General features: G+C 44.5%; 1 protein-coding gene across 1 annotated transcript in view; it reads left to right on the top strand.

Moving 5' to 3' along the window:
* The window catches only part of LOC139234620 (scavenger receptor cysteine-rich domain-containing protein DMBT1-like), a 46,646-nt gene extending 30,058 nt beyond the window's left edge, over positions 1-16,588 (top strand). The window contains exons 7-19 of the mRNA XM_070865308.1: positions 4,115-4,429; positions 6,977-7,291; positions 10,090-10,404; positions 11,518-11,835; positions 11,918-11,995; positions 12,084-12,401; positions 12,536-12,577; positions 12,740-12,856; positions 13,790-13,897; positions 14,807-14,917; positions 15,409-15,537; positions 15,950-16,109; positions 16,499-16,588. Of these exons, the coding sequence (XP_070721409.1) occupies positions 4,115-4,429; positions 6,977-7,291; positions 10,090-10,404; positions 11,518-11,835; positions 11,918-11,995; positions 12,084-12,401; positions 12,536-12,577; positions 12,740-12,856; positions 13,790-13,897; positions 14,807-14,917; positions 15,409-15,537; positions 15,950-16,109; positions 16,499-16,502 (2,330 nt within the window). The 3' untranslated portion in view covers positions 16,503-16,588. The remainder of the gene's footprint in view (positions 1-4,114; positions 4,430-6,976; positions 7,292-10,089; positions 10,405-11,517; positions 11,836-11,917; positions 11,996-12,083; positions 12,402-12,535; positions 12,578-12,739; positions 12,857-13,789; positions 13,898-14,806; positions 14,918-15,408; positions 15,538-15,949; positions 16,110-16,498) is intronic.
* Positions 16,589-21,018: the final 4,430 nt, after the last annotated feature.

Genomic DNA, 21,018 nt, shown 5'->3' with positions numbered 1-21,018 from the left:
TGATTTGAATGGTACCATGTATTTAAAAAATCAGTTACGTGGAGAGAATAGATGAACTGTAATTGTTATCCTTTGAGAAGGAAAGATTAAGGGATGATTTGATAAGTTGTTCGAAATCCTGAAGTTTTTTATAGAGTAAATAAATAAAAATAGTTTCTAGTTGCAGAAAGTTTAGTAACTAGAGGAAACCGATTTAGACCCAGACGCAACATCAGGAAAAAAAAAAATTATACAGGGAGCAGTTTTGATCTGGAATGCAGGATTGGAAAGGCTAGTGGAAGCAGAGCCAATAATGTCTTTCAAATGGGAATTTCAGAAGTATTTGATGAGGAAAAAAATGCTGGGCTATGAAAGTGCATGAGTGTGATACTAATCAAATATCACTTTCAAAGAGCTGGCACAGGTACGGTGGCTGACTGTTTTCCTTCTGTACTGTATTATTCAGTGATTCCAGGTACTTGGTTTTTTGATGTGGTCCCAAAAAGGAACGATGTCCTTGGATGTTGTCTCTAGTCTTCCAGAAGACATTAGATATGGTTCCGCAAAGAGATTATTAGCAAAAATAAGTGCACGGGATTGAAGGTGATCATGGAACATGGGTTGGGAATTGATTGGGAGGTAGTACACGGAGTACGGATAAAGGGAAAATCTCTGATTAGTGGGATGTGGCAAATGTTGTTGTTCATTGGATCTGTACTGGGGTCTTACCTTTTCTCCATTTTTGTAATGACTCGGATGAAGGTGTTGTGGAAAAATATTTCCGAGACTGTATAATATATATAAAGAGGTTTATTAAATCGGAGACAAAACTTTGGGAGAAGTGTTAGAGACCCCTGTCTCTGAACCACGACTCAAATTGGTATCTGCAGTGAAGTTCTTTTATCTTACAAATTACGTCACTTTACAACACATGCTTTAGCACTACAAAGCTTTGACTATCGAAGGCTAAGCTTTTGATATAACCCATCCTACATTGTGACAGGGCAGTATAAACAAGTGCAGGCTTTTGACACCGATATAAACAAACATACTCAGCACTTAACTCTCCAGTGTTCATTATCTTACTTTCCAATCTCCATTAACTCCAGGCCATTATACCTTGAAGTTTAACTGTTTAAAGCATAATGCATCAGTATTATCCCTTACAAAATTCATTTAAAGGGGAAAATAAAACAAATGTTTGGTCCCGTATACAATCAAGTATATGTCCAAAAATCCACTCCAACAAAGGAATTGAGAATTTAGGACCAAGTTTGCAGATGACACTAAGTTAGGAGGCAAAGTAACTTGTGTAGATGGGATTAAAACGTTACAACGTAACACTAACGGATCACGTGAGTGGGCAAGTCTGTGGCAGGTGGAGGTAAATGTGGGCAAATATCAGGCCATCGAAGAAAAAGCAGTCCGAATGTTGTCTTAATGGTTAGAGCCGAGAATCTGTGGAGGAGCAAAGGAAGTTGGTTGCCCAGACAGACTAATAACAAAATGTTTGTGCAAAGGAGCAAAAATTAATGAAAAGTGCTAATGAAATGTCAAAGTTCATATCAAGCAGACTGGAATGCAAATGTGAGGAAGTGAAGCTTCATTGTACAGACCCTTAGTCAGACCCCATCTGGAGTATTGTTTTAAGCCAAATTCACCACACATCAGGACGGGTATATTGGCCTTGGAGAGAGTGCAGCGCAGATTTGTCAGGGTGATACTAGGACTAAAAGTGTTAAATTATGAAGATAAGTCCCATACATTTGGTTCGGATGCCCTTGAGTTTAGATAGCTGAGGGGTGGTGTAATTGCGATGGTTAAAATTAGTAAAGTTTCAAGGAATCGACACTGAGAAAATACTTTCCCTGATGTGGAAATCCAGAACATAATGCAAGAAGGTTAATGTTGGAGCTAGGCCAGTCAGAAGCAAAATCAGAAATTTTGAATTTGCTCCACCAAAATACAGTTGTAAGTTTCAAGACTGAGATTCATAGATTTGTTTTAGGTAATGGCGTCAAGGATTATGGGGCAAAGTTTGGAAAATTGAGTGAGTTTCAGATGAGCCGTGATTTAATTGAATGGTGGAACTGGCTCACAGGGCTGCGTGGTCTACTCCTGTACCTATATTCCAGCTAGTTATAGTAGTAATAGTAGTAGCTGCATCAGTAATAGTAGCAGTATTATAGTAATATTAGTGCTAATAGGTCTGGTGATAGGAATAGCAATATCAGTAGTAATGGTAGTCATAGCAGTAGTAATAACAGCAGTCATAGTATAATAATAGTACTAGCAGCAGAAGATTTCGTAGAAGCAGTCATGGTATTAGTATTAATAGTTCTCTTTATTGAGCTGTCACCAGAATTCACTAAGGAAGATACAAATAACCTCCCGGAAATATTAGCGGAACGAGGGTCCAGCGAGAAGGAGGAACTAAAGGAAATCCTTATTAGTCAGCAAATTGTATGGGGAAATTGATGGGATTGAAGGCTGATAAATGCCCTAAGCCTTATAGTCTGCATTCCAGAGTACTTAAGGAAGTGGCACTAGAAATAGTGGATGCATTGTTGGTCATTTTCCAACATTCTTTCGACTCTGGATCAGTTCGATGAACTGAAGGGTAGCTAATGTAACACCACTTTTTAAAAATGAGGGAGAGAGAAAACAGGGAATTATGGGCCGGTTAGCCTGACATCGGTGGTGGGGAAAATGTTGGAATCAATTATTAAGGATGGGAAAGCAGTGACAGGATTGGTCCAAGTCAGCATGGATTTATGTAAGGGAAATCATGCTTGACATATCTTCTAGAATTTCTTGAGGATGTAATTGTAGAGTGGATGTAAGTAGTAAGGGGGAGCCAGTAGATGCGGTGTATTTAGACTTTCAAAAGTCTTTTGGCAAGGCCCACATGAGATTAGTGTGCAAAATTAAGGCACATGGTATTGGGGGTAATGTACTGACGTGGATAGAGAACTGGTTGGCAGACAAGAAGCAGAGAGTAGGAATAAACAGGTCCTTTAAAGAATGGTAGGCAGTGATTAGTGGGGTACTTCAAGGTTCTGTGCTGGGACCCCAGCTATTTACAATATACATTAATGATTTGGATGAAGAAATTGAATGTATTATCTCCAAGTTTGCAGATGACACAGCTGCATGGCAGTGTGAGCTGTGAGGAGGATACTAAGAGGCTGCAGAGTGATTTTGGACAGATTAGGTGAGTGGGCAAATACATGGCAGATGTGGATAAATGTGAGGTTATCCACTTTGGTGGTAAAAACAGGAGGGCTGATTATTATCTGAATGGTGACAGTTTGTTAAAGGGGGAGGTGCAACGAGACCTGGGTGTTATGGTACATCAGTCATTGAAAGTTGGCATGCAGGTACAGCAGGTGCTGAAGAAGGCAAATGGCATGTTGGCCTTCATAGCGAGAGGATTTGAGTATAGGAGCAGGGAAGACATACTACAGTTGTTCAAGGCCTTGGAAAGGCCACACCTTGAATATTGTGTACAGTTCTGGTCTCCAAATCTGATGAAGGACATTCTTGCTATTGAGGGAGTGTAGCGAAGGTTCACCAGACTGATTCCTGGGATGACAGGACTGACAAATGAAAAAAGACTGGATCGACAAGACTTTATTCAATGGAATTTATAAGAATGAGAGGGGATCTCATAAAAATATTAAAAATTCTGACGGGATTGGACAGGTTCGATGCAGGAAGAATGTTCCTGATGTTGGGGAAGTTCAGGACCAGGGGTCACAGTCGAAGGATAAGGAGTAAGCCACTTGGGACCGAGATGAGCAGAAACTTCTTCAGAGTTGTCGGCATGTGGAATTCTGTACCACAAAGTTGTTGCAGCCAGTTCGTTAGATATATTCAACAGGGGGGTAGATGTTACCCACACGGCTAAAGTGATCAAGGGGTATGGAGAGAAAGGAGGAATGGGGTACTGAAATGCATGATCAGATATTGAATGGTGGAGCAGGCTCGAAGGGTCGAATGGCCTACTCCTGCACCTATTTTCTATGTTTCAAGCTTTGCCATGGTATCCATGATTATTATGATAATATTTATTAATATAAATAATAATTATTATTTATTATTATTATTATTTATTGTTGCTATTACTATTTAGGTCACAGTGATCTCAGATTGGTATCTGGGAGCTCCCGATGCTCTGGCCGGGTGGAAGTGCTACACAGAGCACAGTGGGGGACGGTGTGTGATGGTTACTTCGGTTTAGAGGACGCCAGCGTGGTCTGTGAGCACCTTCAGTGTGGGGCAGTAACCGCAACCCCGGGAGCAGCTCACTTTGGGGAGGGAACTGGCCCAGTGTGGAAGGAGAACTACAGGTGCCGGGGGAACGAGTCCCGCTTGTGGGATTGTCTGGTTTCATCCTGGGATCAGTTTAGCTGCTCACATGGAAATGACGCCAGTGTCATCTGCTCGGGTGAGTTCTCTCGATCTACTGAAATGCAATATACCAACTGTACATGTTTCCCTTGAAACTGAGAGTCTGAGTTTGTCGGCCGAATTGTCTCAAGTTAATTAGTAATGAAGCAAAGCTTTTCAATTCAGCACATATGTAATCAATGAATGTGTCACTTACGGAGTTTATCTCTGTCCGGGTGAATCCACAGCTTTTCCAGAATCCGCACCGAAGGTTGCTGGCAGAAATGTTCAAACAGCAAAACGGGGCGACTGCTACACAATGGAAATGTTACAATTGTATTGAAACCGCTGTAAATGTTAGCAGTTAAAATATGAAGAAACAGTATAAAATTATGAAGTGGCTCCATATGCTACATTTAGAGAAGATTTTTCTACATGTTTGGAAGTCCAAAACTAGGAGCCATCAATGTAAGACTGTCACCAATAAAGCCAACAATGAATTCAGGAGAAACTTCTTTACTCAGAGTAGTAAGCATGTGGAAACTGCTACCACATGGAATACTTTGGGAGAATAGCATAAATGTATTTAAGAGGAAGCTAGCTAAGAGTATGAGAAAAAACTGGAAGCGACGGATGTGTTGAAAGGGTTTGATGTAGTGTGAACCTGTTGGACCGAATTGGCTGCTTCTGGGCTGTAACTACTATATAATACCATTGTAAATACTTTTGAATTGAAACTGTTATAAATACTTTCACACTAGTGCCACTGACATGTCACGCCACCTTTCACACTAGTGCCACTGACATGTCTTCCTTTTTTTATCAACCCAGGATTCTCCTCCACCATGTTTAACATGGTCCTCGACCATGTCCGTTCTATTTCCCACACCTCTGCTCTCACCCCTTCCCCTCCCTCTCAGAACCACAACAGGGTTTCCCTTGGCCTGAACTTTCATCCCACTAACCTCCACATTCATTTGATCATTCTCCACCATTGCCACCACCAGCGTGATCCCACTACCAATCACATCTTCCCCGCCACTCTCAGCATTCCAAAGAAACCGCTCCCTCTGCGACACCCTGGTCCATTCCACAGTCACCCCCAGTTCCCCTCCCCTTCCCATGGCACCTGCAGGCACAGGAGATGAAACACCTGCCCTTTTACCTCCTCCTTCCCATTATCCAGAGACCAAATACTCCGTCCAGATGAAGCAGCGATTTACTTGTACTTCTTTCAATTTAGTATACTGTATTCGCTGCTCACGGTGTGGTCTCCTCTACATTGGGGAGACCAAGCGCAGATTGGGTGAGCACTTTGCGAAATTCCTCCATTCAGTCCATAAGTGTGCCCCTAAGCTTCCGGTCACCTGTCACTTTAATTCTCCACTCCACGCCCACTTTGATATCTCCAACCTTGGACTCCTGCGCTGTTCCAATGAAGCTCAATACGAGCTCAAGGAACAGCACTTCATCTTTAGTTTAGGCACTTGACAGCCTTCTGGACTCGACGTCGAGTTCAACAATTTCAGAGCAGAACCTCTGCCCATCTTTGGATCGATTTTCCCCTCGCCCCCGCCCATCATATGTTTTTCATTCTTTATCTCCATTGGCAGCTGGTTATTATTCCGCCAATCTCATGCTCTCTAGACTAACCTTTATCTAACTCCTGCCATTAGCATTTCAATTCGGCCCATCATCCCTTTTGTCTCAAATCCTCCTGCCATCCACCCTATCACAGACCTTCCCTTTTGTTCGTTTTCCCCTCCCCCTTTCAGTGCTTCTTGGCAACGTGTTATTTTCAAAAACTCTCCAGTTCTGACGAAGGGTCATCGACCTGAAACGTTAACTTTGTTTTTCTCTCCACAGACGCTGCCTGTTTTTATTTCAGATTCCAGCATCCGCAGTATTTTGATTGTGTGTCCGTTATAAATCCGACTGGGTTAATATATCAATCAACATACAATTCTCCGCAGAGATCAGTTGTGTTTTCATTGAAAGCTCTGTGTTAATGTATTGCCTGCGAGATGAGTTTTAATATCCATTACATTGAGCACAATATATTGAATAGAGATGGAAATATATCATGATGTACATCACGGATTATTTCACGGATTTTACAGTTCTCCCGGCGCCCTGCATAAAACGTATCACGCAACTAGTCCGTTATCTCAGTGTTGTCTTCATCGTAAATTCTCTCCCGTAGCTGCTACACGCTTTGGGATGTCGTGGGAAGCGCATTGAAATGCTCTGTAAATTGAAACTTCTGTTTGTTTCTCTCCATATTGGATAAGATGAACCGCAGCCATTTAAAGACCATCTCCTGCCTTAGATCACAGCACATCAACAGCCGGCCTGAGCCACTCGCTCCCGCCCCCGCCCAGGTTAAATTTACCCGCCTTAGCCACCGGAGACTGCAGGGTATCTCTCCCAAATGTATTCACTGAGAAAAGGTAATGGGTTACAGGATCTGCCTACAAGCCTTCCCGGTAATTATTACAGCAATGCAACCAATATCATTCATAATAAAACTGTCAGGGTCAGAGTTTGTAAATTATGGGATATTTGCTTCAGTTTACCCGTTGTCTCAATGTGTGTCTTATTTTAGATGAAGGTTGGCCGCCGAGACTGACCAATGGGGGAAGCCGCTGTGACGGGCGAGTGGAGATTTACTACAACGGCCGCTGGGGGAGAGTGCAGGACAAGCTCTGGGACATAAATGATGCCAACGTGGTCTGCAGACAGCTGGACTGCGGCTCTGCAATAGCCGCTTATAATTCTTCAAAGTACGGAGAGAGTGAGGGGCCCGTGTGGGTGAATGATGTCCAGTGTGAAGGAAACGAGTCGCAGCTCCAGAACTGTAGCTCATTCACATTGAATCCGCTTTTCACTGACAGCGTCGGCGTAGGTGTCCTGTGCTCAGGTGACCAAATTGTTCAATGTTACCGAACCATAAAGGGGAATTCCTAATCTGCTGAGTACAGTGGTAAAAAAGATCACTTGTTCCTCGTGTCTCTCCAGCCAGTTATGTAACTCGGGGGGTCAAATGTAGAACGAGTGGATGCGGCAGAACTGAACAACAATGAGAACTTGCATTGTAATAGCGCCTTTAACAAATACAAACCTCACATGGTGTTTCGCAAGAGCATATTCATGCAGCAATGCACTAATACAGAACCAAGCAAGGATATATTAGAACGGATGACGATAAGCTTGGTCAGAAGAGTAGATTGCAAGAGGGTGTCTTAATGGATTCTCTCCCACAGAAAGTTGTTCAGTTCAGTTCGTTGGATATATTCAAAAGGGAATTAGATGTGGCCCTTACGGCTAAAGGGATCAGGGGTTATGGAGAGAAGGCAGGAGTGGGGCACCTATGTTCTATGTTTCTCTGAGGGGCGGAGATGTTTATGGAGAGATTTCTGATACTGCGGCCGAGACGGCTAAAGGCACGGTAGCTAATTGCGAGCGGAGGAAGTGTGTAATACACAAGGGTGCAAGATAAGGAGAAAAAGCAGAGGTCGAGAAATGATTAGTTTTTGAGGCGGTTATATTGGGCCCAAGTTTCGGGCTAGAATGGCGCAGCCCCGACCAGGACGCCCGTTTTTCGCGCCACAAAGTGCGCCTAAAAAAAGCTTAGATTCTCCGGCTCCCTGCAGGTCCTCTGGAGTTGGGCGCGGCGCAGCACGAGCTGTAGGGGGCGGAGCTAGGTCCCTGCGCTGAAAACCGTGCCGGGACCGCTGCACATGCGCACTACAGTGGCCGCGCATGTGCAGTACCTCCAAGCGCCCAAAACTGTGTGGGAGGGGCCCAAAGCACGCAACCCCTAGCCCTGGCCGAATGGCCTCACTGGGGCTGCGTGAATACGGCTCCTCCCACGTCCAGCTCCTGCTTCCTCCCGACCCAACTCGATTCCTGCTCCCTACTCTCTTTTTTTCCCCCCCCCCCCCCCCACCACCGGACCCGACTCACACTTTCCCCCCCCCGCCCCCGGACTGGACTGGACCTGACCCGCGCTCCCGCCGACCTGACCCGCGCTCCCGACCCACTACCACCTTCCTGTAAATCTGGTGCTGGGGACGGGCCCTGCCCGAAGTTTTGGGCCCGGCCCGTTCAGCCTCCCACCCCCTCCCACCACCTCTCCTCTCTCCTCTTCTCCTCCGGCTTCTCCTCCCCCCCCCCCCCCCCCCCCCCCCAGCCTACTCCTTTTCGCCCCCTTTGCCTTCCCCCCCTCTCTGCCTCGTCAGACACACTGGGCGGGGCATCCCGCTGTTGGAGGGCTCCCGGTGCTGTAGTCGGTAAGTAGAAAATATTTTATTGATTTAAAAAAAAAATTTCTTATTAATTTCTTTTGATTATTGAAGTTTTTATCATTTATTATTGATGGCTCTTTATTTGTAAAACTGAAGTGTTTAATGTTTGTAAACTTCCCTTTAAACCCTCCACCCCCCCCCCCCCACCCCCATTCCCTGCGCCTGATTTTCTAACATGTAGACAAGGTTTTTGAGAGCATACAAAAATCTTCACTTACTCCATTCTAAGTTAGTTTGGAGTAAGTTTTCACTGCCGAAACTTTGAAAACAGGCGTAAGTGGCCGGACACGCCCCCTTTTGAGAGAGAAATTCTGTTCCAAAGTGAAACTGTTCTAACTGCCTAGAACTGGAGCAAACTAAATGCCGAGAATTTGAATTTCTAAGAAACTCCGTTCTACACCAGTTGCTCCAAAAAATCAGGAGCAACTGAGGCCGAAACTTGGGCCCATTGAGAGGGCGAGGCGAGACCTTTAGGATATTTGAACATGAGGATGATAATTTAAAACTGGAGGCATTGGCGAACGGGAAAACAATGTAGGTCAGCGAGCACGGGGCGGCTGGGGAGTGCGACTTGGTGCGGGTCAGACAACAGAGATTTGTGTGAGCTGAAGTTTATGGAGGTGCAGGACGAGAGGCCGGCCAGAAAACATTGGAATATATGGTTCTGAGGCAGGGACGGAGGTGGGCGATGAAACGGAGGTGGAAATAGGCGGGCTTTGTGACGAAGATCATAGGGGATTGGAAGCTCAGTTCGGCGGTCAAAGGCGCAACGAGATTACAAGTCAGTTGCATTGTGCAGCATATAAGTCTAGATAGATGTGCTGGAATTGTATTGGTATAAGTTATATTACGCCGTGTATAAATGTCGACAGATGTTTTGGTGTCAGTTTCATTATACAGCATATTAAAGCAGGTAGATTTTTTGATATTGAAATTTTGTAAATTAAATTATGCAATATCTAATTATAGGCAGATGTTCCGAGGGTTTTCTGATGTAAGTTATACAGCCTGTTGGAACGTACATCAGTACAGCCCAGAACATCTTTCTACACTTAGATACTGTGTACTGGAAAACCGATGTTCAAGGGTTGGACTTGTGTACGTTGTATTCTGCAGGAGCCAGGTGAAGTATTAAGTAGGGTTGTGGATAAGACTGTAAACTAGTAAGACACGGAGGTATCCGGTGAAATAAACATGAGACTGAAGTTAAAGGAAATAGGAGATGGGTGTAAATGCCAGACAAACTAAATAATATTTAAGTGTTGGCAGTTATAATATATAGTTTCATTTACCTTTCACAGGCACATTAAAAAGACAGATTTCTTTAGCTGGAGAAGGTGGAATGGATTGTATTGAGTGAAGTGGTTAATGTGTATTGGAAGTATAACCCTCCTGTATTATTGCCCAACAGAACACGTGCAGTTAAGGCTGTCGGACGGTGGAAGCCCATGTGCTGGGCGAGTGGAGGTTTATTACAATGGGATCTGGGGCTCAGTTTGTGACGATTCCTGGGACCGGGCCGACGCTGACGTGGTTTGCAGACAGCTGAGTTGCGGAAATGTATTGAACGTGACTCTTCCTGCTTTTTGTGGACCAGGTTCAGGCCCAGTTTGGTTGGATGAACTAAACTGTTCGGGTAACGAATCGTTTCTGTGGGAATGTCCGTCAACTGGGTGGGGTAATCACGACTGTGATCGTAAAGAAGATGTGAGGTTAATGTGCTCAGGTAAGGACGCTTTCCGTCTGCTCATCTTCTGCAGTGTTATACGCGAGGCATCACACGGGAGATAATACATAGCATAACATACAACTTGGAGTACAGAAACAAGCCATTCGGCCCAACTGGTCAGTCTGGTGTTTATGCTACACACCAACATCCTCCAACCGTGCTTTATCTAACCCAATCTACATAGCGTTCTATTCCTCTCCCCTTCATGCGCTTATCCAGCTTCACATAAAAGGCATCTGTGCTGTCGCCTTAACTATTTCACGTGGTCCAAGTTCCATATTCTAACCATTCTCTGGGTAAAGCACATTCTCCTAAATTCCCTATTTCATTTATGGTCCTTAGCTTTTGTCTCCATTAGTTTTGATTATTGGTGAATCTGTATCCGTTAGCTCCTGTACCCCATTTAGACTCCTATTTTCCAAGGAGTATTATTCCTCCGACCAAATTGCATCAGCTCATACTTATCTATATTAAAATTAATTTGCCAAATCCGCCCATTTATTAAAGTCTTGTATTTTGTTGCAGTCTTCCTCAGTATTAACTATACCCACGACCACCGTCGCCCATTTTGCTATCGCTCGTAAATCTTGAAGTTGTGCTTACGATTTCCAAGTCCCAAGTTGTTTATATAAATGATGTGTAGCAGTGGTCCCAGCGCCGATCATTGTGGAACATCAGCTATCAACCTCCGCCAGTCTGATTAACTACCTTTAACCACGATTCCGTGTTCTGTTTAGTAGCCAGCTGGCTATCCATTCTGCTACTTGTGCTCTGACTACACATGCTCTGGTCTTAATCATGATTCTACTATGTGGTACCTAATCGAAGGACATTTGAAAATCCACTCATGACACCTACTGAATTACACTTGCCTACTCTTTCTGTAACATCTTCAAAGAATTCAGTAAGGTTGGTCAAGCACGCCCTTCCCCTTTGAAATCCGTGTTGACTATTCTTCATTATTTGTTCGAATTGTAGATGTTTTTCTTTTAAATTTCTGAAATAATTACCGATGACCACTGAACACAACCGTGCAACATGTGTTGTGCAATATGAACATACAAGGAGCTATCAATAGAACAAATTGGATATTTCTTGTTTCGTTGACAGAGCACAAAGAGATGCGGCTGGTGAAAGGAAAGCATCGCTGTGAAGGCAGAGTGGAAGTGTTCTACAATGGGACCTGGGGAACTGTGTGCTCCGATAAACTGGATCGACATGATGCAGAGGTGATCTGTAAACAGTTACAGTGCGGCCCCCTCCAATCTATTCAGTATGACACTTGGTCATTCGGAGCGGGATCCGGACCCATTTGGCTCGATGAGATGGAATGTAATTCACACGAATTGACCCTTTGGCAGTGTCAGTCTGACCCGTGGGGTGAACACAACTGTCATCACGGGGAGGATGCCGGTGTTGTGTGTTCAGGTAACTCAACGAACCTGTCAGGTGCGGGTGTCATTCCAAACATTAAGGTGTAATACAGTCAGCATGTTTCTCTTCTCAACAGAAGCCCGAGTGCCGGACGGATCCCACAGTTCAAGGGTCTGCGTTCCAGAATCTGGTTCTAAACATGGACATTCACCAGGTGCTTCCCTCCATTCGTTATACTAACTATCTGACTTGTGTTCCTGGCTTGTACTAAATACATAACAATCAATGATTCCCTTTGATAGACTCGGGACAACCCTTGCGTCTGGTTGGAGGCAACACCAACTGCTCCGGGAGAGTGGAGATATTGTCCAATAACAGCTGGGGCACGGTGTGTGATGACTCCTGGGATATGGCCGATGCCAATGTTGTCTGCAGACAGCTGGGTTGCGGCCTCGCTCTATTGGCCGCAGGAGGGGCTGCATTTGCCCAGGGTGACGGAGTTATCTCGTTGGATGAGGTGAAGTGCACGGGAAGTGAATCCTTTCTGTCCGACTGTCGTTCCTCACCGCCAGGTCAACGTGACTGTAATCATAAGGAAGGTGCCAGTGTGATCTGTTCCGGTAAGGGTCGCAGGAGGTTTCCTCCTTCTGTGAACGTGGCTCATTGATTTTGGAAATTAAGAAAATGTTAACCATTTTAATGTAAAATCCTAATATTTGTAGTTCATGAAATATTTCTACAATGTATTCCACAGAGCTCGATTTGGCTTCTGCTGATTTTCCATCCACATCTGCAGGTACTTAGCATTATCAGGGTACTATTACTGGTATTAAGGTTAGCATTCGTATTCGTAGCATTGGTATTATTGACATTTTCTTCGCTTTGTTAATTTTTCTAAAATATGTGTGCGGTTTAAAATTGACTGAAACATTTAAAAAAAATATTATCTCGTGATTAGGACAGGGAGGTAAAACCACATCCATCCCTGTTGCCGTCTGCATAACCCTCGGAATCCTTCTAATCGGTGAGCTGATCGCACTGATGGCGGTAAGACAGAGAAAGTCAGCAAGAAGAGGTGAGGCTCAAATCTTATCGCTGAACGAACACTTCATCGCAGGTCGCTTCATATCCTGGCGAGTCTCCAGTTCATTACAGTTTTCAATGGGGTGTCACATGGTCTTGTTAGAAATAAATCGTAAATGGTGGTTTATTCCATTGCATGTGCTGCCGGAATAATATCATTGGAAATTTAAAATGGATAGTTATTTAAAGTGTCACATTCATTGTCCCAGTTCACCAGCCGGTACATGAGATTCCAGAAGAATTTACTAACTGCAACAATGGAACAGAAAGTTTAATTGAACAGTTTGGGCTGTGCGTTCAGTTATTATTTGTCTGTAACTCTTCCTGCATCCATTGGGTATCTGGTCCACCCCTTCAGTTTCTGGGTCCGAATGGCCAATCCCGAACTCTGACTGGGTTCTGTCGGTCATGTTAAGAGCTTTATAGGACGTTCTGCATTCGCTCGTGATTATTATACATCCCAACACAACTATCGCACTCATCTCACCCACCAACACACTCCTGCCTGTGTACACAGCACGTCACTTGTCACACTGACGGGACATGACAAAGTACCATGAACTCCTCACTGACTGATCCAAACTGACGCTGTCCACAGAGATCAGTCAACTTCACCCTACCTCTACAGCGGAATTCCCCGTGTGGCCCCTTAACCGAGCGATCGGCTCGATTTCTCCTCAAACTCGCTCACTTCGTCTTCCCGAGGTCAATACAATTGGACGCTGCCTGCTGGTGCTGAACGTGTGTCTATACAGAGACACACACACGGAAACACACACAAACCACAACTCCTCCATATTCACGCTCACTGATTTTGTCCCTTGACTATCACCATCTCTGTGGTTTGGATTTATTCGCAGATGAATTCATGTGAAACGCGCGTGTAGTGCGACACAATGTTAATCTCCCATCCTCCCTGCAACAGGTGCTGTCACTGGCGGCAGGGAGTCACCTGCTGGATTGTACCAAGCAATTTACGAAGAGATTGAGAATATTCCACCTGGCGAGGATTCTGCTCTGTCCCATGGTTCAGGTCTGTATTTTCTGTCTGATACCGAATCTTCACGGGACAAATGTCCCCTCCTTAATGATCGCTTTTAATGGTCAATGTACTGAGTGGACAGGCTCAGCAGCCCGCTCACTGTCCCCAGGTGAAGGAGTCCTATCACAGTGACAGTGTCTCTGTGTCCGCGTCTACAGTCTGTCCCGCAATGGGCTTGGGACAATTCCCACTGGTCGGGATTGCTCAAAGAACGGGTTTTCCGGCCGGTTTTAAATCGCCAGCAGATTCGCTGAAGTTACAAACCGACTGGATCCATCTTCACCCCTTCACTGTCGCTTAACCTTTATAATATTTATTGTGTTTACTGACCTTGGACTTTCTGTTCCTCACATTTCATTTTACTCCAATTAACCAATTTCAAACTTAGTCGCTGCCTTTGGGAGGTGACAGCCGCTTCATCGTTGGGCAGGGGTCTCGGGAGAGAGAGGGGGAGGAGAAGTTGGGGGCGAGAGCCGGATTCTGACGTGACCGCGGGCAGTTTTAGAGTCTCCGGAAATGAAAGTTGGCGGTGAGGTGGCAGGGAGGGGGGCAAATTGGATCAGGGATCCCCACTCACACTCTCTGTATAAACAGACTATTTTATACGTGATTTGTTTTGCTCCAATACCTGAGATATTAGCTGTACGAACGGGCTGTACTGTGCATTATTGTATCCGCTCACTGGGAGGGCCGACATTTATGGACCATCCGAGTTGCCTTGATACAGCGGTGGTGGGTCTTCCCCCTGAACCACTTCAGGCCTTGTGGTGAACCATCTCCTACAATGGTGTCAGTTACCAAATTCCAGGATGTTGTCACAGGGACAATGATGCTCTTATGTTATCTGCTCCGATGTCTCAATCAATCTGTCCAATAACAATCTATTTTTGTGTTTGACAGTGTCTGGTTCTAACGTCTCCCTCAATCATATTGATTATTACACCAGTGACATTTGCGGTGACGCTGATCCGGGATCAGAAAATCCTCAAAGGAACTCCTCCAGTATTCATGGTGGGTAAAATTTTACTTCCTACAATCTCTTTTTTGGACATCACACTACCTATAATTAAAAACCAACACCTAAGGATATCGGAGCTTATTCGCCAAAAAGTGACATTGCCAAGTGCCCGTAGTAGTGGAGAGGATGTTAGTTCGAGATATTCTGGCACTACTTTGGACTTGAAACAAAATCATGTGGATTGGAACCAGTAGTATGATGAACGAAACATTCCGTTCAAACTGTTTCCTAAACGGCTCTGTGTGAAATGTGCGGGCAGGTTGGGTGAGTGATTCAGTGTGATATGTGTGACTTTAAGACGGAGGGTAAAATATCTCGACACGACATGGTCCAATCTTTCCCCGCCAGCTAATGCCACTTCACCGGAAGTCCACAATTGGTGCACTCTCCCACCCTGCAAGGCCTGCGTAGATTGATTTATAATATCATTCCGGATACACAGTGCTAGCATTTGGTTTCAGTGGAAATCTCTCTTTGCTCCCAGGACCGGTTCCGGGCGATTATGACGATGCTGAGAGTGGAGTCACTGATACTCAAGGCGGTCATTTGCTGCTGGACGGCGGTCCTGATGATGCCACACTCGGAAGTGCCGGCGGTGATCTCTCCACTCTCGGTGAGTAGAATCTCTGTCAGTCCCGCAGTCACCAGCCCTCTGTGTAGGGATGGACTGGCGCTGTTTGAATGCCATTGCAACGGACAGTGAATGTTGTGATTACAGAAAATGACAATAAACAAAGCTGTACCTGTTCTAGAGAAGAGATGCTGATGCTGCTCAGTGTGTAATATCTCCGTTGTTAACACTCCAACCGGGAATCCTTTCAGTGCTCAATCTCAACCGCCCAATTCTCGCATATTCGATGCACCTCGCCTGCTGTCACCCAGCGGTAAAACACAGCCTGGGGTGTGGGTAGGAAACAATGATTTTCCATTCACAGATCAACAAATCTAGCTGTTGCCACACATAGATGATCCGCACTGATCCCGGTTTTAATGCCATCCTTAATACATTATCTGTCTCCCCACAGTATTCAGCTCTCAGACCCACGCTGATCCCGGTTTACCGGTCCCTTCCACACCTGGTAACAATGCCGACCTTCCTTGTGACACGTTCGCAACCCCGGTCGTTCCGCCACCGAAGGCCAGTGACTGTGAGCCTCAAAATCTTACAACATCTACGGCAAGCCGGTAAGAGCAGTGCTGGAGAGTGTCCAATCCTGGGCGGGCTCTGCTGGGTGTTAATGGGCAGTGTGCTCAAACTTCAATGATACTGAAAGCATCAGAGAACATGCTGTGTATTTACTGTTGCAATAAAATACCCCTTTAGACTGGCTGTATTTAATCCTATTCTCTGATAATGGCGGGTGTATTTACTACAGTTAAGGACACTGAAAGTATCAGAGAACTTGCTGTTCATTTATTATTTAACAAAGGCGAGTTGCAGTGAAATAGCAGAGAGCATAAAATGCGGAGTAAAAAAATGTTACATTTGTTTGCATTGTGTGTTGGTGGGAATTGCTTTAACCCTCTTTATCTCGGTCTCTGTCTCTCTGAATGCATGTTTTTGTAAATTTCAGGTAAAATGAATTTAAATTCCAGGATGAGATGTCCCGAGGCGTGCCACAGCCTGGCGGGAAATATTCTGTTTTAAAGCTGAGAAAATCCATTAACGTTTCCAACAGTGTGAACATGCTGAATGTGCTTCTCGTCACGGCATAAACATCCCTTTACTTCATCGCCATGTTATTTTGTGTTGAAGTCAATAGATTTCGTGTTTCTTCATATTTTGTCTGTGTTCTGTTTAATTAAAAATGGTAAAAGAGAAAGAATGTATTTCGGATTATTGCTCTGTCTGTATTTATACTGTAAAACACTGCTCTGCATGGATTAACCAAATCTGTAACAGAGATTAAAAACCTGTGTTTATTATTGAAGTGCTCATGGGAACTTCTTTTTGTAATCTCTTTACTTGTTCGTATCCCATTAAATAATGTTTAGAAGCTGCAGGGGGTCAAATGAATGGTCTTTGTTTTATCTCCCTTTATTGGCAGTGCCCCATCTACCACCGTATACTCGATCTATAAAAACTGCTGCAGTCTGATAATGCAAGTGTACAATGTTAAAAATGTTAAAATAAAAGATGCATTTATTGAATATTTTATTTGGTATTTGTGCCTTTGTCGATGCTAATGTCTTCTTTATATTCAGTAACTAAACATACAACAATTCCGAGATCCACTCCGGTGTAGTTTTATTGTACCTATCCCTGGGGATTCCGGAGTATGGCTGGAGAGCACGAGAATCTGATCAGAATTTACAGGCCACTCTTTTTGGACTTTAGTTCTAAATGTTAAATATTCCAGTTATTCAGCAGCTGAGTAATTATTCCTCTCTATCAGGAGACCGATTGCACCGTGCAGTTCTCCAGCTGGTGGTGATCCTTATTCCATCTGTAATACTGCTGCAATGACCGGTATCTACCAGCAGAAGGCGACAATTGTTATAAATAGAAACAGAAAATGTTGGAAACACTCAGCAGGTCAGGCAGCATCTTTAAGAGAAACAGGGCTAACGCTTCATGTCAATGACCTTACTTCAGTAATGTAAAGTGGTGGAGAATAACCGTGTTTTTAAGCATAGAGAGTCTGGAAAGGGGGAGGGGCATGGAGCAATCAAAGGGTTAAGGTTTGTTCAAAGGATGGAGAGTGGGAGTGATTAAATGTATCATTCCCTCACTCTGAGCTATGCCCTTGTCAATTTTCAGCACTCCGTTATCTCAAATCCAACCCTGGCAACCCAGTTGTTGTTTGGTGAAATGAACTCTACTTTGTGAAGCCTAAACACGAACTCGTTGACATCTCCTCCAACCTCTAATAGACCATGATTTCCCAGACAATCTCTGATCTCGTCTCCTCTTCTATCTCTTCCAAACAGCCACAAACAGGACCACCCCAGTCGCCCCCATCATACCAACCTGTTGCTGCCCCATGGAATTAAGTTCTTCCAATTTTTTTTGCTCCTCTTGTCTAATCTCTTCTGTCGCCATTCACCATTTTAACAATTTCAAGTTCACTGGCCATAACTGACTCCCTTGTGATATGGACGTTCTGTCCATCTACACCTCCACCCCTACCAGGTCATTCAGCCCACTGCATCTCACTCTGTCACCAGGATGTCCAGTCCCTCCATTCGTTAATCTCTCTCATGGGCATTCCATCCCTCGGCATGAAGTGATGTCCCTCTGCACATTTATCCCTCACCAGGACATTAAACTAAGGTTTTTTCTCTCTCGCGTGGGTGTAAATTGACATGTAACACTATTTGGATGAAGGGCAGAGGAGTTATCTCTGATGTTATGGTCAATATTTATCCCTCACTCAACTTTAATAAACACATTATCTGGTCATTATCACTTTGCTGTTTGTGGGAGCTGGCTGAGCGTAACTTGGCTGCTGTGTTTCCGACAATAGTAACTATACTTTAAAAAGTAATTCATTTGTTTAATACCCTGAGGTCATGAAAGGCATTTTTTGATGCAAATAATTCTTATTTTAGGACTTTATTCCATTCTACCAGTTGAATTGTGTCTGTCACATCTGTTCCGACATTACCAGCTTCCACACGTGTATTTCTGAATTGCCTTCCTTTTCCCTCAGCCGATGAGTTCCTTCCATCTTGGGTGACAGGGCCTTTAACTGTACGCCTCATTTCCTGCACTTTCGCCCTCATCATTTCTGTCCACGAGAACATGATAGGGTCTCCCTTGTCTTCAACTTCCAAAAAACAAGCTTCACCTTCATCGGATTTCTGCCACCTCCAGCGTGATGCCCCCAACAAAGCACTTAACTGGAGATGTGCAGTTTTTATAGAAAGTACAGACAAAATCACCGAACTGAAGCGTAGACTGCCTTCACATGTGCTGACTGACCTGCTGTATGTTCCCAGAATGCTGTTTTATTGCAGTATTTTGCTTTTTTGTCCATCTTGACATGTAGTCACGTGGTGTCTGACACTGTCCTGGGTCACATGCTGAAGCCAGACTTGGAGCCCACACTGAGTAGTGACAGCATGTAGCACGAGACGTCCAGAACAAGTGACTTACCAACGATTCTGTTCAACTGTGACCACACTCAAATTCCACTCAAATGGCATTTAAATTAATATTCAGCCAGTTGCTACCCAAGGACTGGGAATTAAATATTCAGACGTATTTGACAATCCGGAAGGACAGATAGAAAGAAAAAGGAGCTGTGGTAGCCCTATTGATAAAGGATGGAATCACTGCAATAGTGAGAAACGATATTGGCTCAAATGATCAGGATGTTGATACAGTTTGGGTGGAAATAAGGAATAATTAGGGGAAAAAGTCACCGGTGAGCATCGTCTATAGACCCCCCAAATAGTCGCAACTCTGTTGGTCGGAGCATAAACCAGGAAATAGCGGGGGCATGTAAAAAGGGAACAGCAATAATCATGGATGATTTTAACCTCCATATTGATTAGACACACCAAATTGGTCAGGGTAACCTTTGAGGAAGAGTTCATCGAGTGCATAAGGGACGGTTTCCTTGGCCAGTATGTAATGAAACCAACCAGGGGGCAGGCTATCTGAGATCTGGTCCAATGTAATGTGACAGGATTAATAAACAATCTCCTAGTAAAGGACCCCCTTGGAATGAGTGATCATAGCATGATTGAATTTCAAAGTCATGGAGGATGAGAAGGTTGGATTTCTAAGCAGCGTACTGACCTTCAATAAAGGAGACCATGAATGTATGAGGGCAGAGTTGGCTAAAGTGGACTGAGAAAATATATTAAAGTGTACGACGGTTGATGAACAGTGCTGTACATTTGAGATATTTCCCAACTCTCAAGCAAAATATATTCCAGTAAGAGAAAAAATGCCTTCCGTGGCTAACTAAAGAAGTAAAGGACGGTATCCAATTAAAAACAAGGGCATACTGTTAAGTATGAAGAAAGCGTTTGACTGGATACTGTCAGCTCGAAGTAAAGTGTGACCTTAGTCTATAATTACAGGTGTCCAGATTGCCGCTCCAACCTGTGAGGTTTCCTTAAATAACTGTGCTCCCAAGGGATTATGGGATTCTTTGGGACTCCAGCAGACGAGCCCTCTAGTGGCTGAACAGGGTATTTACAAATTTACATATATAACAACATTCCCCTCCAAAGTCAACAGTATAACTATTTACAAGGTGAGTCGATCTGGAGCCGTTATTGCCCTGGTTGATCGTCTTGGTGCAGATGCTGGTATTGGTGAGTCGTCAGTTGGGCCCCTGCTTGGCTGCTGTGCAGCTGGTCTTGCTAGGCTGCTGTGGAGGCAATTCAGAGAAGGTTCACCAGGTTGATTCCGGGGATGAGGGGGTTGACTTATGAGGAAAGGTTGAGTAGGTTGGGCCTCTACTCATTGGAATTCAGACGAACGAGAGGTGATCTTATCAAAACGTATAAGATTATGAGGGGGCGTGACAAGGTGAATGCAGAGAGGATGTTTACACTGATAGGGGAGACTGGAACTAGAGGGCAAAATCTTAGAAGAAGGGGCCGCCCATTTAAAACTGAGATGAGGAGGCATTTCTTCTCTCAGAGGGTTGTGGATCAGTGGAACTCACTAGCTTAGAGAGCTGTAGAATCTTGGACTTTGAATAAATTTAAGATAAAAGTAGACAGTTTCTTAACCGAAAAGGGAATAAGGGGTTATGGGGAGCGGTCAGGGAGGTGGACCTGAGGTCATGATTGGATCAGCCATGATCGGATTGAATGACGGAGCAGGCTTGAGGGGCCGTATGGCCTACTCCTGCTCCTATTTCTTATGTTCCTAATTCTCGCTGAAGGCTGCATTTCCTAATTCTAGTGCTGCCCCAGTGATTTCAGCATGGCTGGGGGAATACTGCTGTTGTAGCAATAACAGATCTGGGGATATTGCGACTGGTGCCCTCGAGTAGTGCGACCAAGAGAGGGAATGGCGACAGACAGGTGCATCCGGGCTACCAAACCTACTTGGTGGTCCCTATGTGGACATTGGCCAAAAGTCTGTCAAGGGTGAAGAATCACTTCCCTCATCCAGAGAGGGCAACGT

This window comes from Pristiophorus japonicus, chromosome 22 (genome assembly GCF_044704955.1).
Source record: "Pristiophorus japonicus isolate sPriJap1 chromosome 22, sPriJap1.hap1, whole genome shotgun sequence".
Classification (NCBI taxonomy): Eukaryota; Metazoa; Chordata; class Chondrichthyes; family Pristiophoridae; genus Pristiophorus; species Pristiophorus japonicus.
The sequence above is the reverse complement of the archived record's forward strand: the minus strand, read 5'-3'. Positions and strand labels throughout refer to the sequence as shown.